The 24,988-nt window shown below is 41.1% G+C and overlaps 2 protein-coding genes across 4 annotated transcripts in view; both read left to right on the forward strand.

Moving 5' to 3' along the window:
• Window positions 1-12,239: 12,239 nt before the first annotated feature.
• Window positions 12,240-13,080, forward strand: LOC131250844 (nucleolar protein 56-like). The gene is made up of 2 exons (XM_058251201.1): window positions 12,240-12,641; window positions 12,737-13,080. The coding sequence occupies exons 1-2, from the start codon at window positions 12,399-12,401 to the stop codon at window positions 12,935-12,937; spliced, it is 444 nt and encodes a 147-aa protein (XP_058107184.1). The 5' UTR covers window positions 12,240-12,398; the 3' UTR covers window positions 12,938-13,080.
• A 1,472-nt stretch (window positions 13,081-14,552) lies between these two features.
• LOC131250843 (uncharacterized) overlaps window positions 14,553-24,988 on the forward strand; it is a 58,947-nt gene continuing 48,511 nt past the window's right edge. Inside the window, exons 1-3 of one of the 3 annotated variants that reach the window (XM_058251199.1) lie at window positions 14,553-14,743; window positions 19,117-19,202; window positions 19,379-19,531. In XM_058251199.1, the coding sequence (XP_058107182.1) occupies window positions 14,598-14,743; window positions 19,117-19,202; window positions 19,379-19,531 (385 nt within the window). In that variant the 5' untranslated portion in view covers window positions 14,553-14,597. Of the gene's footprint in view, window positions 14,744-19,116; window positions 19,266-19,378; window positions 19,532-24,988 lie in introns of all 3 variants that reach the window. The other 2 variants (XM_058251198.1, XM_058251200.1) reach the window with 2 other exon arrangements.

Genomic DNA, 24,988 nt, shown 5'->3' on the forward strand with positions numbered 1-24,988 from the left:
TGCATCAATATCATTGTGCATACATTTTTATGTTATTTTAATTGCTATGATTATGAACTATGTTGGGTTATTTCACTAAGTCTGGCCAAGTTACCTTTTTATTGATGGAAAAACCGTACATAGGAGACATTAGTAGATGATGTGGTACAAGAACCGAAAGGATCTACCGTACCTGAACATGACCCATGTGAAATGTAGCCATACTTATTTGAAGATGAAGTAGCGGCATTAAACAATTTTTGATTATGTGATTTATTTATTAGCATAGTTTGATTAATGTATAATGCATATTGGTATTGATTTTGAGATTTTAATGAATTATTTAGATTTATTTTATTGAAACAATTTTAGAATCGAATAAACATCATTATAGTATGATGATAAAATAAATGAATGATTTTTAAGGTTTATTTTATTTTAAGGGTCGTCAAGATTTATATATGTCTGGTTGATTGGTGCTAAGTGTTATGTATGTGTGATTGGAGTTGTGGTGGAACTTAGACTGAATGTAATTATTATCTCTAATTAAATTGATTAAGCAATTAAATTAGTACACTTTGTGTACGAGTTACGAACTGAAACTCGGGTCTGAGGGTTCACACTCTATACCTGAATTTCAGGGCATGACAAGAGTGATGTCCACCGTTGAAGCCTTCTTAAGGTCCACCATGATTTTTATTTAAGATCCAACCTCTTCATAAGTTAACACAGACATTAAAGAAGGGAAAACACAAATATTAGCTTGATCGGAAACTTTTGTGGCCCTTAGAAGTTTTTAATGGTGGGCATAACTCTCTCCACTGTTTTCTGTGGTGGGGTCCACTCGAGTTTTGGATTTGATTCATTCTTTGGCTCATGCTGTAACGTCCTGAAAATTGAGGGTCTTGATATACTTGACTCCCAAGTTCCTGGGTATCACTTATAACCGATTTTTACTAATTTGCATTTAATCAGGTTTAGATGCGCAGTATGGAATTACTTGAAACATGAAGCACAACCACAACTAGTTTACTGAAATGAAAGCGGCTAAATATATACAAGTCCAAGATAACATAAATGGGTCACACAAGGCATTGCCCAACAAAATTACAAAAATTTATATAAAAAAGAATGATGAGCTGAATCCAACACTCAGCGATCCAAAATCTGTCTACTAGGCCGATGGAGAACCGACCATCAGATGGAAATAGGATAGCTCGTCCTCCTCATCCAGGCTCAGCCGTAAGGCTCCTCGTACTCAGCGTCACCTACATTTACAGGAGAGTCTGGTTAGTGTTTTAAAAGACCGTCCCAGAGTGGGAGTGAGTAATCAACTTAGTGGGTGCTATTAGTCTTAAGTGTAACAAACATCAATTATATTATGAATTTAATGAAAGACAAACATTCATAAACACCTAACTAATCTTGTTAATGCAGGTGCATGATAAATGATATGATGTATGCCCTCACAATAACACTCCCTCGAGCTACTCCATCTAACGATCGCGTATGACCAGTACTCCCTCATTGCGACCTTAACTGCCGAGTCACCAAATCATAGTTAATGCAATGCATGAGAAATGTTAACCGGGTATTTAGTTAGTTCAGTTCACCAAGTAGATTGGGGAAACTTGTACACCCCACATATCAATACTCTCAACTAGTTGCGAGGCCAAGGCCCCTCAACGTGCGATGCCAGGACCCTGCAATCCTTGATCCCGTCGGGTTCCCCATCCTCAACTTCAAGCACATGGGGAGTGCTGAGAAAAGGGATCCCTCGCGGTCACTACAGGGAGGCTTGTCACCCCAGCGTAGGCCGACAGCTCGGACACAGTGTCTCATTTCACCATGCCCGGCTCACGAGTTAGTGGATCGGTTTCAATGTGGCTATCGATAGGTTACAACGGTTGAAGGGTGTTTCAGGTTCCATACATACGTGAGCAAACATAGTTAACAAACAAGGTTGGTCAATGAGTAGGTTAAACCGCATGAGTTCAGGCGAGTATGTGACAGATGACATTGGGTACGAGTGACCCATGTAGTCTAACTACTGTCACCTATACGCATCGTCCAAATCCATGGGTTTAGCCTCAGGATAGTCCTACTAACGGGACCACTATTTCTCTCCTCAGAATCCTGACCAACCCAAGGGTTTTGATAGTAATCCATAACATGTCAACAATCCGGGTTATCGACTAGCATAAGTAATATTATGCATATATATTTTCCAACATAAAATTTAGATTTTTCTACAAAGCAATGCTAACAATTTTACGAAATAAAGGTGCATGTGTGTTGTGTGGGTTAGTGAGGAAATCAAGCATTTTATATATCTCCTAAAACCAAAAATGTTCACAAAAGGATAGTGCATCAAACATATTATGAGGAAACATCATATAAGATTCGAATAAGGAATGCACAAGCAATCGTCAATTACATACCCAATCTTATTGAGAAACATCAAGCATTTCATCATTACCCCATATTGATTTGAGGGGGATCTAAGGTGTAGGGTCTTGTTTAGGTTTTTTAGATTATCCAAATACATCACTCAATAAGCAAAATCATTAGACTCATATTAAAATTGGTACTAGGTCACCTAAGAACAATAGTCTACACCTTGTGACGTTTCGCCCAACTCATGGCGCTCCTTGGGTTAGAAAATTGGGGAAAATGATTCCTATATCAATTTAGAAGCAATTTGGTAAGATTCATGCAATTTATTTAAGAAAAACCTAGGTTGGGGAGTAAGTTTTGTTTCTTACCTTCCAATCGCAAATGAGGCGAATTCGATAGAAGGAAATGATCGACGCTAGGGCTTGATTGGAGAAGACCGATGAAGGGGAGCACAAAAGCCTCCCCCACCCTACTCTCTCTTCTTCTCTTCCTCTCTCTCTCTTCCTCTTTCTCTCTTTCTCTCTTTCTTTTCTCTAGGGCAAAATCGTATGGGGAGAAGGGGTGCCCAAATGAAGCCCTTTTATAATGTCAGATTTGGTGTAAATGGCCCCAAGGGCTAGGTTTTTACTATATTAGATCTATGGGAGGGTCTTTCTAAACTCTAGTACCCACTATGGGGTGTATATATTAATATACACCGTAGGATAGTTAGCCTTAATAATGATCTACGTATGTATATGATCGGCCTGCCATTTGGATGCGCCGATCGACAGATATGATTAGAAGTCTGTTCAACGGTTACCGTTAGTCGATCGAGGCTGTAGCTATACGGATATGAGCAAGGAAATATTCTTACTTTACAGGTGAAGTTCGGTCGTAAACCGACGGTCGTAAGAGTGGATGACTGTAACAACCCGATCTTTTCAATACCCGAGTATTGAAAGTCCTCGAGTGTTACCATGAAGTTTAACTTGATACATGCATGTGTACGACACCAACTTAGTTATCCTATACCTACATCCATTCCCCAACAAAAATTGAACCATTGAAAATGATCTTCTTTCATAGATCAAGCCATCTGACCGTAAACTTCAAGGTAAGACTCTCTGTCATGAGATCTAACGTATGTGTCTTCCCTTAAAGGAATTGACAAATAACTCCCTATCCATAACAATTTAGATATACGTTCTTTTGTAAGAATTTCTTAGTAACATACTTAGAACTATGTGGAGCCATTAGACTTCTCAAAACTCTTAGATCAGCAATAATTACGAAAATGCCATCAACCTATATCCTAAATTCCAACTCACAAGGTTCTCATGATCTGTTTCGTGTGAAACTTTATACCATGCCTAATTACCAAAAATTAACCGTACACGTCGAATTTTAGGCCTTAGATCACAGTAAATCAACTACTTGACCTCTACATCCGTTCGTACACTTATCAGATCAAGATTCTGATCCGTCCATCTTATTCACACCATATGAAAATGCTTATCCCACCATTAGAATCAGAATCTGAGAAACTTTCATGTATAAGAAAGTCACTCGAATCTAACGTTATATAAGTCTTACCCCTAATCACTCTGGAAACCCACTTTGTGTTTACCTATTCACAAAACTGACCATACATCCACCCATATGCATGGTTAGAGTGCTAACCATAAAGCTTCCTTATTTTTAACAAGTCACCTTACCATCCATCAGGTTTGGATCCGCCAAATGGACCATCCGAATATCAAGATGAATCGGTCATTGTGAAGATCTTCGGGTTTAAGTCCCAACTACCTGGTAACTTGTCAATCGGAGGTATATAAATGTCATTTTGAATTACGGAATGTATAGGCCACTAAAGAAGCATCTTAGACACCCTTGGGAGATCGGGGCCCAAACTAGACCAAGAGAAAGAGCACGAAAAATGAAGAATGCTTGCCAAAATTCAAGAAATTCGGGCGGCGCACTTTGACGTAATGGACGTCGGACGCTGGTTGAGAAATGAATGACAACATCGTAAATATTTTTGAATGCCATTATATAATCCGTTGAAGCTAAAACATACCGTGCGGCCCACCCGATCAACAAATCTGCCCCATTTTTGGACCTTAATCCTAGCAGGGCATGTTAAACTTAATGAGTAGAGTGGATCGTACAACTACAAGTAGTAAAGTGGACTTTTTGAAAAATATCAATTCATTCAAATTTTCTACGTGCATGGGATTTCACGGTAAATGCCATTTAATGTATTATCAAATCGTGCGGCCCACCTAAAGTTCGGATCTACTTCAAATTTTAGACCATCGGTTAACACGGCGTGCCAAAGACGGTGAATGGAGTGGATCTTCTGGAAGATCATCACAGGTGGAACCCCATCTATTTTGAACAACAAGAAAGAAAAGAAACTGTTGCGTGTTGTAAAAGCGGACGAAAAAGGAAGGTGACGGAATTATCACCACATGTTGACTAGTGGTGTGGCCCATCCAAAACTCGGATCTATCCCATATTTTGGCCCATGGCCTAACATTATCATACAAAGCAAATGAAGGGAGAGGATTTGCCTAAGCGATATCAAGAGGGACCCTACATGATGCCACAGCCAATCATGAGAGTGGTTCCAGAGGCAATTAGACGCTGGGCAACATCTACTGTTCAAATATGTTGTGTCCCACTAAAATGCTTAGATCCTTTCCATATCTGAACCCATAAGACTACATGATCTGGCCAAGAGATGAACGGCGTGGATTAGTCACAAACACCCGGTGAGCCTTATGTTTCTGTGCACGTACACCATGGTGTAGTGCACCTGGTGTGCATCAGACGTGCCAGGCAAGCCGACCGGCGCTGACCCGCGCCCTCTCTCGAACTGAGAGATTTCTCTCTCTCCCTCTGGTTTTCAACAGCGGACGGACAACTGTCCGTGTCTATGATCATGGCCCATGAGGGTGGACCCGATTCCATGATCCAATCCGTTCATCTTGTAGAGGGTGAGATTTTGACCACAACCCTGTTGGTCACTCACCTTGAAGCTCCCATACAGGGTTGCAATTTCCAGTGCAAGAGAGCCATTTGTGTTTCTTTCTTTCCCAAAAAAATGGAAAGCCCGGTTTTCTTCCACACTGGCGATCCATGTGAGGGCCTCTCCTCCAATACATGCCCTTGTTTCGGATGTACCAAAACCATTCACGCGCTAATCACGTGCTAGGTTTTCTATGCAAAACCAACACCTATCCCTCCCACGGTTTTGAGAAAACCGAATGGCTGTATTCAATCCGGGCCATCCAGTTCTCATCCAATGGCCCTAGAGAGCTAGGATTTTTCCATAAATGAAGAGGATCGAGCAGCCGCAGCTGCTCTCCATTTTCGCAGCCACAAGCCAAAAACCGACCGTTTCCCTTCCACCAGCGAACCCACCACCCAAATCATCCTAAAGCTTCAAATGAGCTTATCCATAAGCTCCCTAGGGTTCATATGAACCATCCCATGCTGTCAGATCGGAGGAAGAAGCCTCCATTCGAGATCCGCCATTAATGGCGTCATCTTCTTCCTCACCGATCCACCGCACCCGGCAACCCAAACCGAGTCGAATCTGGCCGGATTGGCGTCCTCAATGGGACATTTCTGACTGGAAAAGAGAGAGAGAGAAGATGGAAGAAAGGAGAAAGAGGAAGATGGAGTGGTGCGGTTGTTGCACCGCACCAACACAACCAACTCAAACTGGGCCGAATCTGGACCGACTCCAGATTGAGTCACACATGGGACTGATTCAGTCCAGGCACCACTGGTCCTTTGCACGTCCAGGAGGAGGAAGGAAAAGGAGAAGTCAGTGAGAGAGGAGCAGAGATAGAAGAAAAAAAAAAGGGAAAGAATAGGTGCGGCTGCACCATCACCAAGCTACTGCACTAGCTTGACTCGAGCTGAGTCTTGCGTCTGGCCCAGTCCAGACGTTTCTGATTTTCAGCTTATTGAAAACAGAGAAAGAAGAGGAGAGAGTTAGGGAGAGAAGAAGACAAGTTGAGAGAGTGAGTTGTGTAGCTGGCGAGTCGACTCGACTCACCTGAGTTGAGTTGGCCCATCCTTGAGTCGAGTCCAGCCACCTCTGGACTTCCCAGAAGCATAAATGAAGAAGGAGAGAGAATGGAGGGAAAGAGGGAGTGGAAGAAGAGAAAAGAAGGAAGTGAAGGAGAGCGAGTGGTGGTGAGTCGAGTTGACTCAACCCGAGTCGACTAAGGTGAGTTCACCTTCTCCTTCCTAAATGAAATTCTTTCGATTAAAATTTATCATTACTACTATTTCCATCATTATTAGAATCATGAGTATTATAAATGAATGGCAGTTGATAAACTATCTATATTGATGTTAGTTATTACATATAAGAACTATCATTATTAAATATTAGTGTCTTATTTTGTTATTACTAGACATTATCATTGATGTTAGGACATACTATGCATCTTCACCAAAATAATTGTTAGCATCACTTTAGCTAATATAAATTATAACACTAATGCTAACAATATTTTTTAATTATTAAAATTTAGTGCTCACCACCTAGAGTTCAAACCCTAAAAACCTAGCCTAAACTTACGTAATCTGGACCGTATGTTATGATCCTAGTCGTTAGTAAATTATCCATACAAATATTAGTTAATACATATAAAAGTTATGATTGTTAAAATATTAATATTTTACCTTGTCATTCTTAAGATATCACTATTAACGTTAGAACATACTACTCATTTTCATCAAAATGATCATTAATGTCACGTTAACTAATATTAGGGATATTGTTAATACTAATAATCATTTTAGAATTATTAGTATTATTGTTTGTGGTGGGTTCTTGTTAGGAAATTTAATATAATAGTGGCCATTGTTAATATTCCTAAATTTAATAACCAATTTATCTAATTAATTTTATTCATTTATTATTCCAGTTGATAATATCATTAATGACCACACAAAATAGAGTTCGAATTCCATAACTGAAACCGGGAATCTAAGCCTAAAACTAAACCCTAGGTAGTAGGTAGAACTTGGATCTAATTGTACGAGTTCTTGATTTATGGTAGGATTTGATTTTAAGGGCACGCGCTTCCTAGCAGCCTTAGTTGGCATTGGCAATTCGACTAGTCAGGTGATGATTCTTCCCCCTGAGCTTTCCATCTTCTCATTAGCTTAAGTCATAGTTTTTATTTAAATTTATATTTAATATCTCTCTCTTATAATCACATGTGTTAGTTGGTGGAAATTGAATTGCTATATTGCCTGCTCAACATTCATCTTGTATGATTGTTCATGGATTATTTGTGGATTGCTTATGGAACTTGAATTGGTGCACCAGTGGGAAACCCCCACCTATATGTGTACACCCATACTTGGGATGTAACCCGACTGGTTGTGATAGTAATGGACCTTCGGCTTAGTGGTTATTGAATGGTGGTTTAAATTAACCAGTGATGTGGGCCTACCATCCAGGGTTGTTGTGTCCAACGGTTTTCAAGGATGGTCTTTTATCGCACGATTTTGATACTCGCCCTATGTGGCTTATTTTGATATTTGTGCTTTGATATCGTCGTACGTGTCCTTGTCCTGGTATTTTCCCTATATGGGCTCGATGTTTTTATACGATGCAACCATGCGATGGCAAGCCCCATATGTTGTAATATGATTGACCACTAGTCGATGAGTTTCCATTAAACATCCTAAGATGGTAGGCTCATGAGCCGGGGATGGTGGTAATGGGACACTATGCCCGAGCTGTCGGCCTACGCTGGGCTCTGAGCTCCCCGTAGTGACCTTGAGCTTACCTAAATTGGCTGATTGTAACTGGACTAATAACGGTTTGGCTAATCATGCATCCATAGCATGTTGGCGATGACGGGTGGCTAATCTGGATGCTGTAGCACGTGCCCTTAGGATCTTCGGGGTATCGTTTCGCTAGCTCCCAGACCACCGACTATCGACCCCTGTCCGACTGGATGATTTTCCCAGGTCGATGATTTGCATGGGTGACGAGCCCAAGTCCGGCTGGATGTGCATCCCCAGGCCGATGTGCATACATGCATCCATACATTTAAAAAGATTGCATCATGTATTGTTTTGATTGCTTTGTTGTTTTATAACTATATGCTTACCTGATGCGGCGGTGTGTAATCTTGAGGAGAATTCACACTGAGCTGGCCACTCATCCATCAAATATACAACCGTACAGGTAGTGCAGGTGGCCCTGTATATTGGTGAGGAGCAGGCTATGTGGTTGACAAGGGTGCATGATTCTATTTGCTAAGGGTTGCTACATGATTTTACAATCAGTTCAAGATTGTTGCAGTTTACCTTGTTTCACATGTAATATTATGTCAATTTTGTATTTGTAAGAATGGGGACATTGGTTTGTATAAGTCATTATGGGCAACCACTTGTATATTCTAAATGAAAATTTAAACTTCCCTTTTAGCTTACTTGTCCATTCTACGCTCATCTGCTTACTCTGATAAAGAAAAGAAAAAAAATACGTGAATTTGACCATCCTTTAAGATTAACACTCGGGTTTTTGGGAAACGAGTCATATACTCGGGTCCTGAAAACACGGGGCGTTACAATGACCTAATTCACTTAAGTTTCAGCTCATTCCTTTAGGGTATTTGTACTTCTCATGCACTCGTCCTTTGGCTCAAGTTGAGCGGTTCTGGACAGTACTCAGCTCTGACTCCCGCAATGGATGTCAAGCCCAGTAAGATGGACATTATTCTATAGTTTTAGAACTAGTGGCCCAATAACGAGCAGTCTAGAGCTTGTTTGGAAAATCAGGGTATTTCTGGAATGAATTAGGTCTTGAGATTTCTCGTGGGCAGTGATTAGGGTTTGGATTAACTATGTTTATAGTGTGGCCTATTTATAAGTAGTGAAAGTGGAGATTTGGTCATGTTTACTCTAAACTGTCGGTTTTAGGGTAAAAGAGTAATGATGTTGATTTGGTCTATTAGTCAAGATCCGGGTCTTATCTGACTCGACTTCGATTAGATCTTTAATTTAGTTATGATTGTCATGATTAGTTAGCGATGAGTCGGTTGGATTTGGGCCCTACGTGAGTAAATCATGGGGCTAAACTTGATGTTCAAGTAATCGGGCAGATTCGTTGGCTTCCTACGATTGATTAATCGGACTTGTGCGATTCTTCACTAGCATCACCCATGTATAAACTAACATTGAGGGCTAATGGTCAGTAAGTGACATTATAAGTTAATTACACATTTTTTTAAAGGATTTTTGGAAATCCAAAACAGTGAAAATCCAGGATGTTACACATGCCCAAAAATGATCTCTCCAAATGGATGGATGGTGTGGATACAAAACATACTTCATAGTGGGACCCACATAAATAGGTGATATCACTTCAGTAGTGAGTCTCACTACTCAACGTGTGCTCTGAATCCCAAATGGAAACAGGAGCAGATTGGCCGCTCCCCCTAACACCAACCCGATGGTGGTGGTTAGTGATCTATGAGCCCCACCATGATGTATGTGTTTCATCCATTCTGTTAATCTATTTTTACCTATAATTATAGGGCTTGATCCCAAAAATGAGAGGGATATAAATCTCATATGAACCACACCACAAGAAAATAATGGTGATTGGATATCCATCATTAAAGTCCTCCTAAGGCCGGCCCATTGTACTATTTATTTTACATACAATCTGTTGATTTAGTCATAAAGACCCAGATGAAGGGAAAAAACAAAGATTAGCTTGATCCAAAACTTTTATGGCCCCCAAAAAGTTTTTAATGGTCGGTGTTCATTCAACACTGTTTCATGTAATGTGGTCCACTTGAGATTGGGTTATACCTCATTTTTGGTGTCATACCATAAAACGATATAGAAAAATAGATGGACGACATGGATGAAATACATACATCATGGTAGGCCCACATAGCACCGAGTGGAAGGGGAGTAGTTAATCTGTTTCCAATGGAAACCGTCCGTAGACGCGGATTCACTGGGGAAAGCCTTTTGCAGGAAGTTCCGGCGCGATGTAAGGTGGGGTCCACCATGATGTTTATAAGAAATCTAATCCATTCATCCATTTTTAGAGCTCATTTTAGGATATGTAACCAAAAATTAGGATGATCGAAAACTCAACTGGGCCATCCAAGATGAAACAATGGAGAAAGAAATTCCCACCGTTGAAACCTTCTTAGGCGTCTTGATGTTTATATGCCATCCAAACCGTTTGTAAGGTCATTTTTACTGGGATGAAGTGAAAACACCAAAAAATTAGACCGATGCAAAACTTTTGTGGCCACGTAAATATTTCAACGGTGTTCACTAAATCCCCACTGTTTCCTCTCGTGTGGTCCATTTGAGTTTTGTATATACCTTAGTTTTGGTATAATTTCCTAAAATAATATCTAAAAACGGATGGACGGATTAGATTTATCTCAAACATCGCAGCAGGCCCCATCCAAAATCCTTGCGCCACGAGCTTACTGCAAGAGGCTTTGGCAGGAAATCCGCTTGCAGTGTTTAACGTCTCCGTTAAATGTAATTTTTTAATATATTAAAAAAAAGTGGAGATGTGGCACTTTTAGTGACGTGGACTATGAAAACCCTGGAGTAAGGCAGTTCCTGACACCAGGAAACACCGGATCTGTTCTCACTCGACTAATGCCTGTTTGGCCGGGCAGATCCCGTGGTATTACGAGGGATGGGATCAATTTTAAGATAATGATGGTGATGTCAGTGGATTGTCTTAAGATCCATGGGATTGCTTATATCCCAGGACCAGTTCACTGGGTCTGTTTGGCACGCCGTACATATTCCGGGGTTTTACCTTCGAATCCATCCAACCAAGGGATAGGATCAATTTTAACGATGGTGATGTCAGTGGATTGTCTTAAGATCCATGGGATTGCTCATATCCCGGGACAGGTTCACCAGATCTGTTTGGCTAATCATGCCCATCCCAGGAAATTGCCGTTCCCATCCCTCCTAATACCGTGGGATCTGCCTGGCGAAACAGGCCTATATTTTTAACCGTTAGTAATTAAACCACGTGCTGGTAAGTATCCATACGAATTGATTTTTGTATTTTTGCAATTACAAAACTGCCCTTATTTTACTGCAGTTGGCAGCCTCGGTTCAGATTATTAAGTGCCAACTCCATCCCGAACTTTCACAGGCCACCTTGAAGTTTGTGAAAAATACACTCCGTTCATCTGTTTTTCCAGCTCATTTTAAGGGCATAGGGTAAAAATGACGTAGATCCAAAGTTCAAAGTGGGCTCCTTGGTTGCCCTAAGATATTTCAATGGTAGACGTTCTTTTTCAGTGTTTCCTGTCGTGTGGCCCACTCGAGCTTCGTTTATAGCTTATTTTCGCATATGGTATAAAATGAGCTGATTTAACAGATTGACGGATTGGATTTGCCACCAAATATGTATGACCCATGAATATTTAACGCCTTAAAATGAGATGAAAAATCTGATGTAACATCATGGTAAGCTCCACCAACTAACTGTGGAAGTGGACTGGCTACTCCCCTGCCACCAGCTAATGTTGGGCACCTCATACCAACTTTTTCCTAGGGTGTGGCTTGCCTAAAGTTCTGGATGGTCATGAGTTTTGGGTTCCAATGTGAGCATGAGGCAGTGTATCTGATGGATGGGGTGGATCTCATGAAAGTTTCACCCACATGGCTCTTGGTGCACGTGGCTAGCGGGGTTCTAAGGTAAAAGGAAACAGAACAGCTGATGTCATGCCTGTAGGCCCTGCCGTATGTTGCTGATAATGGGACATATATGGAATGATAAATATATCATTCCACAATTTATATCATTCCACAATTTATCATTCCACACCCCCCCCCAATTCTGGTGCCTTATTATATATTTGTTATCTGTTGATTGAATTGAAATGTTGATGAGAGTATCCTGTGAAGCTCTCTGATTGGATTTGCATAATGTCTTTCGAGAGTTTCAATGATATTCATTGGTGATTAATTGTTGTTTGGAGCTTAAATTCACACAGATGTCATGGATTCCTAAATCTCTTGGAGTTGCAGGGCTTTTGACAGATGAATTGAGGAACTTTTTGGAGCTGAATCTTCCTAAGGAAGGAGAGAAGCCCAAGTTCCGTCTGGGTGTCGCAGAGCCAAAAATTGGGTCACAGATATCTGAATTAACCAAGATTCCTTGCCAAAGCAATGAGTTTGTCCTGGAAATCCTTTGTGGTGTACGCTTACATATCGAGAGGTTTGTCAAGGACCTTAAGGTTTGCAATTTTGCATCTGAGTTCTATATATGGAATTGTCCTTGTTTTCTTTTTAAAATAACAGTTAGTTTATTTCTTTTTCCTGTCTGTTATAGCAAGCCGACTTAGAAAAGGCTCAACTGGGTTTGGAGCATAGTTACAGTCGAGCAAAGGTCAAGTTCAATGTTAATCGAGTTGACAATATGGTTATTCAGGCCATTTTCCTTCTTGATACTCTAGACAAAGATATCAATTCCTTCTCCATGAGAGTCAGGTTTGTTGGCATTCAATGTATATTTTTTGAAAGCATAATTTAGATTCGTTTTCTTATTTGGAAACCGCTTGCTACCTTGTGCTGAGTACCTACCATGGTTACTTTGTCTATTGTTGGGGAAACGATTTAACATGCATGAAATCCATGTCCTCCGTTAGGGGGCATTTGGCGCAGGGCATTAGATGATATTAGGTGGGATAGAATTGCATTGGGTCCCATGTAATTCCATCCAGCATTTAGAGAGGATGGGAAAGGTTGGGATGGAATTGCATTTAATCCCGTGGATTTGCATTTGGTCCCATGCAGGATTTCTGTGGATTTTGAAATCCACTACACATGTAGGCCCCACATTGATGCATGCGTTTATCCATGCTGTCCATTCATATACACTGTTTACACATGACATTCTGGTTATAAATGTGTACAAGTGAATGACATCCGTTGTGAATTTGGTCCGTTGATTACAATTCCATGGTCCACCAAACATGATTTTGCTGAATCCTGTGTTTTCCCGTACCAAAAATTTTATCCCAAACGTGAGATTGGATGGCTACAATACCATGGTATTTCCAAACATGCAATCATTGTGCAATAATGATGGTAATCACATCTAATACAATTCAATACCGTTCAATTCCACGGACCAAACACGCCCTTAGGTACCTTGTTTGGCCTTGATCCCAAAAATCAGGCTGATTCAACACAGGGGGACCACCCCAAAATAATTATACCTAAAACCTCCAAATTGACTTGCTATGGTGTGTTTACCATGTTGTCAAACTTTAGTTGAGATAATGTTGGTTATGCTTAGTGATCCAGATCCAGGGTCCCTGCTAGACACTAGCATCTTCCAAACCCACGACTGGGTCATCAGAATATAAGGGGTCATTTGGCAACCTGGATTTGGGTTCTAAATCCAAAAGACCTTATCCTTATGTTTGGCAGCCCCTTTTCTACCTGGAATTCCAGATTTCAAGCCACTGTAGGTTGGAAAATCCATAGATTCCAACTCAACCCAAGGGTCAAAATTTTCAAACAGTTCCCTTTTGGTGTGGCCCAATTGCCTACTGGAATAGCCTTATTTTAGTGTAGCCCACCAAATACAATTTCCGAATTCTATAGGATTGAAAATCCAGGTTGCCACAACTGACAGAATCTAGACGCAGGGATTTCAATTCCTAGCTGACCCCTAATGGTCTTGGTCAGGATGAAAGGTTAAGGTGGACAACAACCTTGTGCACCAGAGCATTTTATTTATTGCTGTATTACATACTGCTAGAAAAATAAAAAAAATCTGTGATTGAGGCTTTCTTTGATTTATACCTTTCTACTGAGAATGGTACTCTTGGCACTTCCCTGAACTTGTGAAGATTGTCAATGATAACTCTCTTTACGCCAAAGTTGCAAAATTCGTGGTGAACATGTCAGAGTTGACTGAGGACAAGATTCCAGGGTTAGCAGACATACTTGGTGATGAGGATAAAGCAAAGGAGATTGTTGAAGCAGTTAAAGCATCCATGGGTAAAGCTCATGAAATTAATTTGTTTTGCTAGCTGTCTGATGTTCTATTCATCATTTTCTGCTACATTTTCAGGACAGGATTTGTCTCCAATCGACTTGATTAACGCTCAGCAATTTGCACAGAGGGTAACGGACCTCTCTGAATACAGGAAGAGGCTCTATGAATATTTCTTGTTACAAAGATGAATGACATTGCACCGAATTTGTCTTCTTTGATTGGTGAAGTTGTTGGCGCCCGTTTGATTTCTCATGCTGGTAGTCTTACAAATCTAGCAAAGTGCCCCGCTTCTACTCTTCAGATCCTCGGTGCAGAAAAGGCACTTTTCAAGTGCATATTCCGCATCTACTTATGCCTTGATGATGATGAAATGACGCAGGGATGAACGTGATGAGGATAACTACTCCGAATCCACGGAGCTTCTCTGGACTCCTCACAGAGACTTCTCGAATCCACGAGGAAAGAAAACAGAAAATAGAAATAAATTCTAATAAATTCGAAATTGATTAATTGATGAATAAAAACGAGTTTACAACCCTTTAAATAGGGCTACCAAGCAATGGGAAAGAAATTAGAATCAAACTACAACTCAAACTCTTAGAATCCGCGACTTACTATAAATAGTAAACTTACTATTTATAGACGGTCGTGATGTTTACTAGTGCGCAAGGTTTTCGGCCAAAAATAGTAAGTGTCCTATTTGGTTTCACCAACCCGTTCGCCTAATTATTCTAAGCTCTTTTCACGTTGGGCGCAACTCCTAAAGCCCGACGGGTGAAGAGTTATAATCAAACTAAAACTTACTATTTATAGTAAAAACGAAATTAAAACAGAGAAACGATCGTCAATCCAGGGGTTTTTCGCAATTCCGGGCTGCGCAACCCGGCATAGCAGGGTTGGTTGGCTTCAGTAGCTCGTTCTACCCCAAAATCATATATTTTACGTCAGATAACTCATTCCGGATTGCAAGATACGCCCGATTTAAGGTTCGATGGTCTGGATCACTTCCGTCGTCGACCGGGCCTTTTCTGATCCATCTTGGCCATGTAATTGTCCGCGACTTGCTCTACATCAGTCTCCTCTACTTCAAAAGAACTCGTCCTCGAGTTCTCGTCATGCTCTGGTTCATGATACTCGGTCAGGTCCGCGACATTGAAAGTCTGTGAGATTGCCATGTCATCTGGAAGATCAACAATATAAGCGTTATCATTAATCTTTCGGATAATTGGGACGGGTCCAATCTTCTTATTTTTTAACTTGTTGTACGTCCTGGTCGGAAATCTCTCTTTGCGCAGATGGACCATAACGCGGTCGCCCACCTCGAACACTTTTTGTCGTCGATGCTTGTCCGCTTGTTCCTTGTACTTCTCGTTCGAGGCATGTAGCTTGGTCTGCACTTCTGCATGGATGCCCATGATCTTGTCTGCCATATGTTCTGCTGCAATGCTCGTGCACGGGTGCTTGGGTAGAGGGACCAAGTCAAGTGTATGGCGAGCCAAGATAATCTGGAACGGTGATCTCCCTGTCGAACGGTTCACCATGTTGTTGAATGCAAACTCTGCTTGGGACAAGGACAAATCCCACTGCTTCAGTTTTTCTCCTGAAATACAGCGAAGGAGGTTTCCCAATGTGCGATTCACAACTTCGGTCTGCCCATCAGTCTGTAGGTGGTAAGCACTGCTGAATTGAAGTCGTGTATCGAATCGATTCCATAAAGTTCGCCAAAAGTGGCTAATGAACTTCGTGTCGCGATCGGAAGTAATGGTCTTGGGGACCCCGTGTAGCCGAACGACCTCCCTGAAAAATAAATTCGCCACGTGTGTTGCATCGAGGGTCTTCTTGCATGGGATAAAGTGCGCCATCTTTGAGAAACGATCTACCACCACGAACACCGAATCCATGCCGCGTTGTGTTCGTGGGAGATCAAGCACGAAGTCCATTGATAAATCCTTCCAAGGACCGTTAGGCACAGGTAATGGGGTGTAGAGGCCCGTATTCTGAGATTGCCCCTTGGAGGTCTGACAAACATCACAACGTTGTACGGCTTTTCTCACATCACGTACTGCTTTTCTCACATCACGTACTAACTGCGGCCAGTAATACCGCTCTTCCACAAGAGCTCGCGTCTTGTCTCGCCCCAGGTGTCCACCAAGGCCACCTCCATGTAGCTCCTGAATAATCTGCTCCCTCAGAGAACTTTGGGGGATGCATAATCGATTCCCTTTAAAGAGAAAATCGTCCTGTATATGAAGGTCACTGGGGTGACCTTCTTGACACTTTATCCAAGAATCTTTGAAGTCCTCATCCTCTGCATACAACTCCTTGAGACAGTCGAAGCCGACTACCTCGTTGCTCATTGTAACTAGTAGTGATGCACGACGGCTAAGTGCATCAGCCACCTTGTTCTGCTGCCCTGACTTGTGCTTCAGAACGAACGTGAATTCCTGTAAAAACGCAACCCATCTAGCATGCACACGATTCACGTTAGTCTGACTATTAATAAACTTTAATGCTTGATGGTCAGTGTACAAAACAAACTCTCTTTGAATCAGATAATGCCGCCAATGTCGCAGCGCCTGAACAACTGCGTACAACTTAAGCTCATAAGTCGACCACTTCTTTCGAGCTTCGCTGAGCTTCTCGCTGTAGAAGGCTACCAGCCTGCCTTCCTGTGATAATACTCCTCCAATTCCGATGTATGAAGCGTCACACTCAACCTCAAATAATTTGTCGAAATTAGGAAGCACCAAGACCGGTGTTGTAGACAAACGATGCTTGATCTCATGAAAGCTCTTATCAGCTTTATCGGTCCACTGGAACGGTCCTTTTTTCATGCAATCTGTTATAGGCGTGACTATGGTGCTAAAATCTCGCACAAATCGACGATAGAAAGTCGCCAACCCGTGAAAACTCCTCACCTCATGAATGTTTATCGGGATCGGCCATTCCCTAATAGCTCGCACCTTTTCATCGTCCACACGAATGCCTGTGGATGTTACAACAAATCCTAGAAACAATAGGCTGTCAGTTAAAAAACTACACTTCTTCAAGTTGAGGTACAACTTGTTAAGTTGTAGGACCTGTAGCACCTGCCTGAGATGTTTCCTGTGCTCCGCCTCATCCTGGCTATATATCAATATGTCATCAAAATTTACTACCACAAATCGGCCGTGAACGGTTTTAGAACTTGATTCATTAAACGCATAAAAGTACTTGGTGCGTTCGATAGGCCGAAGGGCATGACCAGCCACTCATACAACCCTTCCTTGGTCTTGAATGCCGTTTTCTACTCATCACCGGGTCGAATACGAATCTGATGGTATCCGCTCCTTAGATCTAGTTTAGAGAACACCTTGGCCCCTTCTAACATATTGAGCATGTCGTCCAACCGTGGTATTGGAAACCGATATTTGATGGTAATTTTGTTGATTGCTCGGCTGTCGACACACATGCGTCAGCTTCCATCTTTTTTTGGCGTTAATAATGCTGGTACGGCACATGGGCTCATGCTCTCTCTCAAGAGACCCTTACGGATTAATTCTTCCACTTGCCCCTGAAGTATCTCACACTCCTTCGGACTCATCCGATAATGAGGGCAATTGGGCAGGCTAGCTCCAGGGACGAGGTCTATGTGATGTTGGATGTCCCTTATGGGGGGCAATCCATCAGGTAAATCCTCAGGCCAGACTTCTTTGAATTCGTTTAGCAACAGCCTTAAACTTGGAGGGATGTTTGAGGATTCCTCTTCCTTATCCTTTACTACTACGGCGTATATTTTACGTCAGATAACTTATTCCGAATTGCAAGATACGCCCGATTTAAGGTTCGATGGTCTGGATCACTTCTGTCGTCGACCGGGCCTTTTCTGATCCATCTTGGCCATGTAATTGTCCGCGACTCGCTCTACATCATGAAATAGGTTCTTTCTAGGCAAAATTTCTCTTCTATAAGGGTCCATTTGGGTAAGGGATCCTACAAAATCGGGATTAACCTAAATCCTAATTTTGGTTGTCTCATGCCTTCCAAGTTGGATTAGTATGCGCGAAACCAGTGCTGTCTTCCCTTTATTGCAACTATTTGAAGATCTAATGATCAATGATTGTGATTAAATAGGGGAAATTGCATTAGGATAAATGGATAATATGAATATGACGAGGAGGGTATGGAGATTCCCCATCCAAAGGGGCCCAAAAGCATAAGGAGCTGAAAATAGAGTTTTATTTTTATATTTATAATTCCAATTTGTGCAGTTCAATTATTTTACAAAATCATAGCTAGCAGAAATTAATTTGCAAAGTCACAGTCAGTTTTTTTATCATGCAGGACATGTTTGTGTTCAAAGCTGTGTACTGGCTAATTGGCCCATTCTCAAAACCATTGGAAAGCTTGAGTTTTGCTAATTTAGTTAAACCCATTCAAAATACAAATTTTATAACTATTTTATTTCTACGTGTTTATGATCTCTCTCTCCCTCCCTCTCACACTCTCTCAAAATCAGTACAGGTTCTATCGGTGTGTTATTTAAATGAGATATTTTGAAAATTTCTTTCTAGTTACATTAGAGTCAACGACTCCTTTTTTTCCTTTCAATGAAATGCCCATTGTGAAAGCTCATAACCATTTTTATTATTTGGTTATTGACATATTTAGTTCTTTAGCTATGATTCATGAATCATTGTCTCATCGATATTGTTTGTCTTTAGGGCATTGAAAACCCAAGGGAACACGCCAAAATATGGCCTTATATTTCATTCTTCTTTTATCGGCCGAGCATCTGCACGGAACGAAGGTCGTTTAGCTCGTCACCTTGCAAACAAGTGTTCCATTGCATCCCGTATTGATTGTTTCTCAGGTTAGATTTTTCCTCAGCTTAACTATTTTAACATGGGTCTTTTTGTATTCTACTTCTCTCCCTGTCTGGTGGATTTGTGCTGGACTACAGTTAATATAGTCTTCTTTGTGTAGATATGAATGCCACTGTTTTTGGGGAAAAGCTTCGTGAACAGGTGGAGGAGAGGCTGGACTTCTATGACAAGGGTGTTGCCCCACGGAAGAACTTGGATGTTATGAAAGCAGCTATTGATAGTGCATTAAACAAAGACTTGCAGGAGAAGCAAGGTAAGGGCCTTTGCCCAATGCCCACTGCTACCATACTTGTTTCATGTAGATCAAATTATTGACTGCTACAATTTCCTCATATGTGGATCACCTGTATATCACTTGTATGCTGTACCATTCCAAACTCGCATGTTCAACGTTCGAATTAGCTAACAGATCTGAATTACCATTAGATGATCTTGTAACCAATGTCAAATTCATAATGCTCCACCAAATTAGGCATTCTTCATTGCTTACAAATTTATGTGCTTCAGAAAGTGTTGCAACTATCAAATGACCATTTATCTTCTAAAAGTGTGCATTTTTCCAGTGCTCTTCTAGGAATGTGTATTTTTCTATTGAACTTGGTCCAGAGCCTTTGAAGGCATAGAGCTCACTACATCCTTATTTTTTACTGCACATGTTTCATACTTAGCCGACATATAGACCATACATTCAGCTGGTCCTCAACCATATTGGTCCGATAGGTCACAAAGATGATATTAAGGGCCTGTTTGGGAGCGTGGATTTGAAACCTCCTGGGTTTGAAATCCTCTTGTTGTGTTTGGCACCCTAGATTGAGAATCAACTTTAATCCAAATGTAGCTTTTCATAATATATTTGCAGGGGTTTGAATTTAATTATTAAATCAACTTTAATATCTCTAATTAGTAAACTTATGTAATTTTTGACCCAATGGTTGTAATAAGCCCGCTGAAATAAATACTTTGCCAAAAAATGATGAAATTCCAAGTCACGGATGGGCCACAAGCACAAGATCATGTCCGAGTGACTAACCAATGATTTTTAACCGTTGATTTACATGGACAATGTTTGGACAGTGCTGATCATCGTATTAAAGTAATTATAGTGATGCAATTGATAATCTAATTATTTTAGGATATCATTAGTGGGCCATGTGTCCAATAGATTAATAGTCTAGTGATACACATGTTACACATGCAACTATGGGAATGATTTTAGATGTAATCCATGGTCTCACCTTGGATTTGAAACCCCTTGGATTTGAAACCCCTGGTTACATTATGGTGCCAAACAACTTGGGATTTCAAATCCCCCCAAATCCATGGTGCCAAACAACCCCTAACAGTTTAGTTGGTGTACAAATGACACTAATAGGCAAAACTTAGCAATAATTCACAATAGTCAGGTGTATGTTTTGGCTGATTTACAATTAATGGTGGAGTCACATGTCATCGGCATATTTCATGTGTACAGTATTTGATGTGGTGTTGTAACTTGTGTGCCTTTGGAGGCTACTTGGCTCCAACTAATTTCATCTTTACATGCTTCTAACTTCTTCTTCTTCTTCTTCTTCTTTTGAGAATATACAAGATTCATATTTTGCATTGTGGTTCAACCCTAGAATATGTAGTGTCTTTTAGCCTTTCAGTTTGGACAAGCAAGGTGTTTATGCCTAATCTGACTGCGTTAGATCTGGCGACTCAAATGATGCCACGCGGTAGGGAAATCTCAACAAGAGACAAATGAAAGATCTCTTCAGCTGCCTTATGGCTGAATGTGATCAGAATATGTAAAGTCTTGAGTTTGAAGGGTAAGTTCAATGGGCTACAACAATGCAACATGTGTCATGTCGCGTATCCTGCTTACGTGGCAAAGCCATCTAATACGATAGTGGTCTCCATGACCGAAGATGTGTATGGATTGAAACACAGTTGTGTCAAGTGATGAATTCGATTGATGCACCCTAACATCTCATGGAAGCCTTATGCCTGAAAACGCTCGAAGGGTGGAATAACAACTACACCAAGCTAACCGAGTTTCATAGCGCATTACACATTCGTGTGGAGAAATAGATAGCTATCACCAACACATGGCATGTCGAGTGTGACTCTCGTCCAGGTAACAGGTGTAGAATGTGCGTACAACTAGTGCTCAACCCACAACAAACGACTAGCATACGTGGTGTTGTTAGGACCCAGATAGTTATTTTCACATTAGTAGACGTAAAGAGTGACTACGAAGATTTCTCTCCAACTACCGCCTCAAAATCATATAAATAAGAGAAAGATCGAAGAGCTCTAGGTCCTCGCCAACTCAAGACAAGTCAAATCTACATTGCAACATTGCCTATACTTTTATTTTATCAAATCTATAGTGTAATGCTGCTTATCCTTTTATTTTATCCCATCTTAGCTTATTTTAGACTAGGATAACCTGTCTATGTTACTATGTTTGACTAGCTTTAGCATAATAATGTATGATGGGGACATCTCGTGCACATGCACGTCCCCCTTATGCATGTACGCAAGGAGGAGGGCCCCACCATCGATCTGGATCGATGACGACGTCCAGGGAGGACCCCCTAGTTAGAGGACTGTATTTTAGTTCCTTGGAGTGGACTTGATCGTTATGTGAATCCCACAATGGGTTCTCATGATCGTGGCCCACTATTCCAAACAATTTAGTATTTTAAGTTTTGGTTATTATTATTACTAGGAATATCATGGACGATTTAGATTATTTTAAGTAATAGGTTACGCACATGGCGCGAGTTTTGGGGTATATGATTTTATTATAAATAGGCACCCCTTGTAGTCTTTTTCCTCATTAAAGATGATTAATAAAATTCTGCATTTTCCTGCTTCTCTAATTCTCTGAGTTGTGGAAGCCTAATTGAGTGCGAAACCCTCCCTTCTTCGAAGGGTTAAATACCATGGTGTGAAGCCACACCCATCCCAAATCGTCCCCATCTCCTACCCTCCATATTCCTCATCTTCTACAGTCATCCCCTCATCAAATTCACTAACATTTACAGCTAATCTTTCCCCTACAACAGATTTTCAGAATCTGGCCCTGTAGGAGGGCTAAAACTTTGGCAGAACACTGTGTTCAAACCGATCATCCGTTTGCCTGAAATTTGGAGGGAAGGTGGCCTAACCCAGGCCGACTAGGACCTAGCTTACCGATTCCAGATTCGTGGACCCCACACATGTGCGGGTGCCATCCACGCACGTGCATCATGCCGGTTTGTTGTACACATGCGGGCTGATCAAAGGTTCCCTCTCATCTCTATTTCACTCCTCTCTCGTTTTGTTTCAATAACCCTAATCCTAGATCGTCTCAAATCCCCAAGTTCTATTCCACTTTTGCAGTCCTAGGGTTCCCCGAATTGAAACTTGTGAATCCCTTGGATTGAGAAAATATTTCTATGCATGTGTGAATGAATTTACTCCCCTTTGAACATTGTTTGGTCTATAACTTTAATTGATCCATCCCTAGCATGTGTAGGCTTGGACCCGCATAGATTCCCCTTGTTGAATGCTTGACTTTTTTGTGGGATGTGAAATTTTGTGTGATTGTTTCTGAACTAGTATGATATTAAGCTTGAACTCTTGCATATCATATTTAAATTTCCATGTCCCGCATCAGTGTAATCTTGTTTATCTACACTGCAACGCTTGGCCGACTTAAATTAGGAATAGTGTGATTCCCTTCCATCTACAAGTACTGGATTGTAAGGATGACCTTTTATTTATTATTTATTTACTAGTGTAATTCTCTTGGTCCATGCCCAAGACCAAGGAAGACTTAGATCTAAGGCCTCACCATCTATGCCATAGATGCCGGATCGCAAACAGATATTATTGTAAGTTTTTATTTTCATTTCTATTTAATACAATTGAGTTCCTTCTACTCTCACATTGCACGAATTGGGTTATTTCTGCTATCATGATGAGAACAATTCCTTTTGGTTGAAAGGCAAAAAGAACTTATTAGAAGGACGAACCCTCCATTTTGTAAAATTGCTTGATTTCATTTATAGGTGGCTGAATGGATGGCTGAACTGCTTCGATTCTTGATTATAGACAACCGCTCACGATCTTTCTGTCTATCTCGGCGTTTGGGGTCATAGGTTTTCTGTTCGGATCAAGCTGTAAAAAGTTCTGGCATGCCTGACAGCATATACACATGCCAACAACTGAATTTTGAACCAAACACAAGGCCAATAGATCAGGGGTTAGCTTTTGGTCTGATGTGCCCCACCATGTATTGACCATGACTCCAAATCCCTTAAAAAGTTTGGAAAGATCCTAACCAGCAAATTTGGCCTTCTTTAGATGGATGTGGACCTCTCCTCTTTAAAAGATCCTGGGGTTAGAGCGGCAACTCGGGCAATTCTGGGTCAGGTTGAGGGTCAAACTGAGCCCGACATGACCTCGAGAGGACCTGGCCTGCAACTTGAACCAACCCAAAATCTAACTTGAGGTGCCCAATCTGAACCCAACCTAAATTCCTCCATGCTCAACCCCGAGCCAACCCAACCCAACCCAAATGCATGTGATCATTCCCGACCTAGCCTAACCTGACTCGAATATGCTCAAACCTGAAATCGGGTTGAAGTTTACCAACCGTAACTCGACCCAAGGACCCTGACAAACAGACCCAGCCTGACTCGAACTCGGGCTGTGTCAACCAGGTGTGGGTTAATCCAAAACCAAGTTGCAACCCTTATTAGGGTCGTCCAGTTAAGGAGCTGTTGCTTCCATAGTCTGTCTACTTTGGGGCTTATCAGAATTACATTTTAGATCACTGACCACGGAACTAGGGCCTGGGGATGCTAGACACATCCTGAGGTAGAGGATCATACGAGTCTCCTGGTAATGAATTACTAACGAATACCATGTGCTCACCACTTTCTGCAGCAGCATTTGCACATTTTGGAGGGTTTTTCTCACCTTAGTTTTTACGTATCGAATTGTTCACCATTGATATGGGGTCATATTGCCCCTGTATCCGGCCAATATGGTTTGTATTGTTCAGGGACGACACTGGTATGTCCGGAGATTACATACTGGTATTCGACAGTATGTCAAACATTGGTTTTAACAAATAGTGCACTCCCTTTTGGCACAAAGATAAGTGACACCCTCCCTCATGTATTTTCCCAAATAATCCCTTCTGTTTTCCATTTCAGGTATCGTCTGTCAGCAAAATGTGATTGAACAATGTCATAGCTGTTACAATTGACTGTTGCCAAGGAAAAAGACATTTTTGTGCTCAAGTTGGGAGTGGGTAGGGTTGGGCCTTGGGGTTGGGAGGAAAGAGAAGAGATGTTAGTGGTGGGGTCGGGGTTTTTGCCGGTTTGGGAGGGGTAATATTATCATTTTCAAAAAAAAAAAAAAGTTCTTTTCCAAAAATCTGCTAACCCAATCATGGTTAGTTTTTCCCATCCAAAAACTTAACAGCAGTGTGTTTTTTGGCCACATTTGGAAAAATGCTTGAGGGTGGGTGCTATTTATCTTTGGGCTGAAATAGAGGGTGCCATATGTCATAACCTTAATAAATTAAAAATTAAAAATTAAAAATTAAAAATAGAACACAGGACAGAAGTCAGGGTTCTCTTGTCAAATTTATGTGGAAATGATCTGATGCAGATTAAGGAAAAGCAAGTATGTCGTTGTTTGATTTGTTCTGTATTTGATATGAATGCTT

Source organism: Magnolia sinica, chromosome 7 (genome assembly GCF_029962835.1).
Source record: "Magnolia sinica isolate HGM2019 chromosome 7, MsV1, whole genome shotgun sequence".
Lineage (NCBI taxonomy): Eukaryota > Viridiplantae > Streptophyta > Magnoliopsida > Magnoliales > Magnoliaceae > Magnolia > Magnolia sinica.

Excerpts from the sequence above, each read along its gene's own strand:
- LOC131250844 (XM_058251201.1), top strand. The coding sequence starts at position 12,399 with ATGTCATGGATTCCTAAATCTCTTGGAGTTGCAGGGCTTTTGACAGAT. Across the intron at positions 12,642-12,736 it reads GGTTTGTCAAGGACCTTAAG|CAAGCCGACTTAGAAAAGGC; the intron begins GTTTGCAATTTT and ends TGTCTGTTATAG.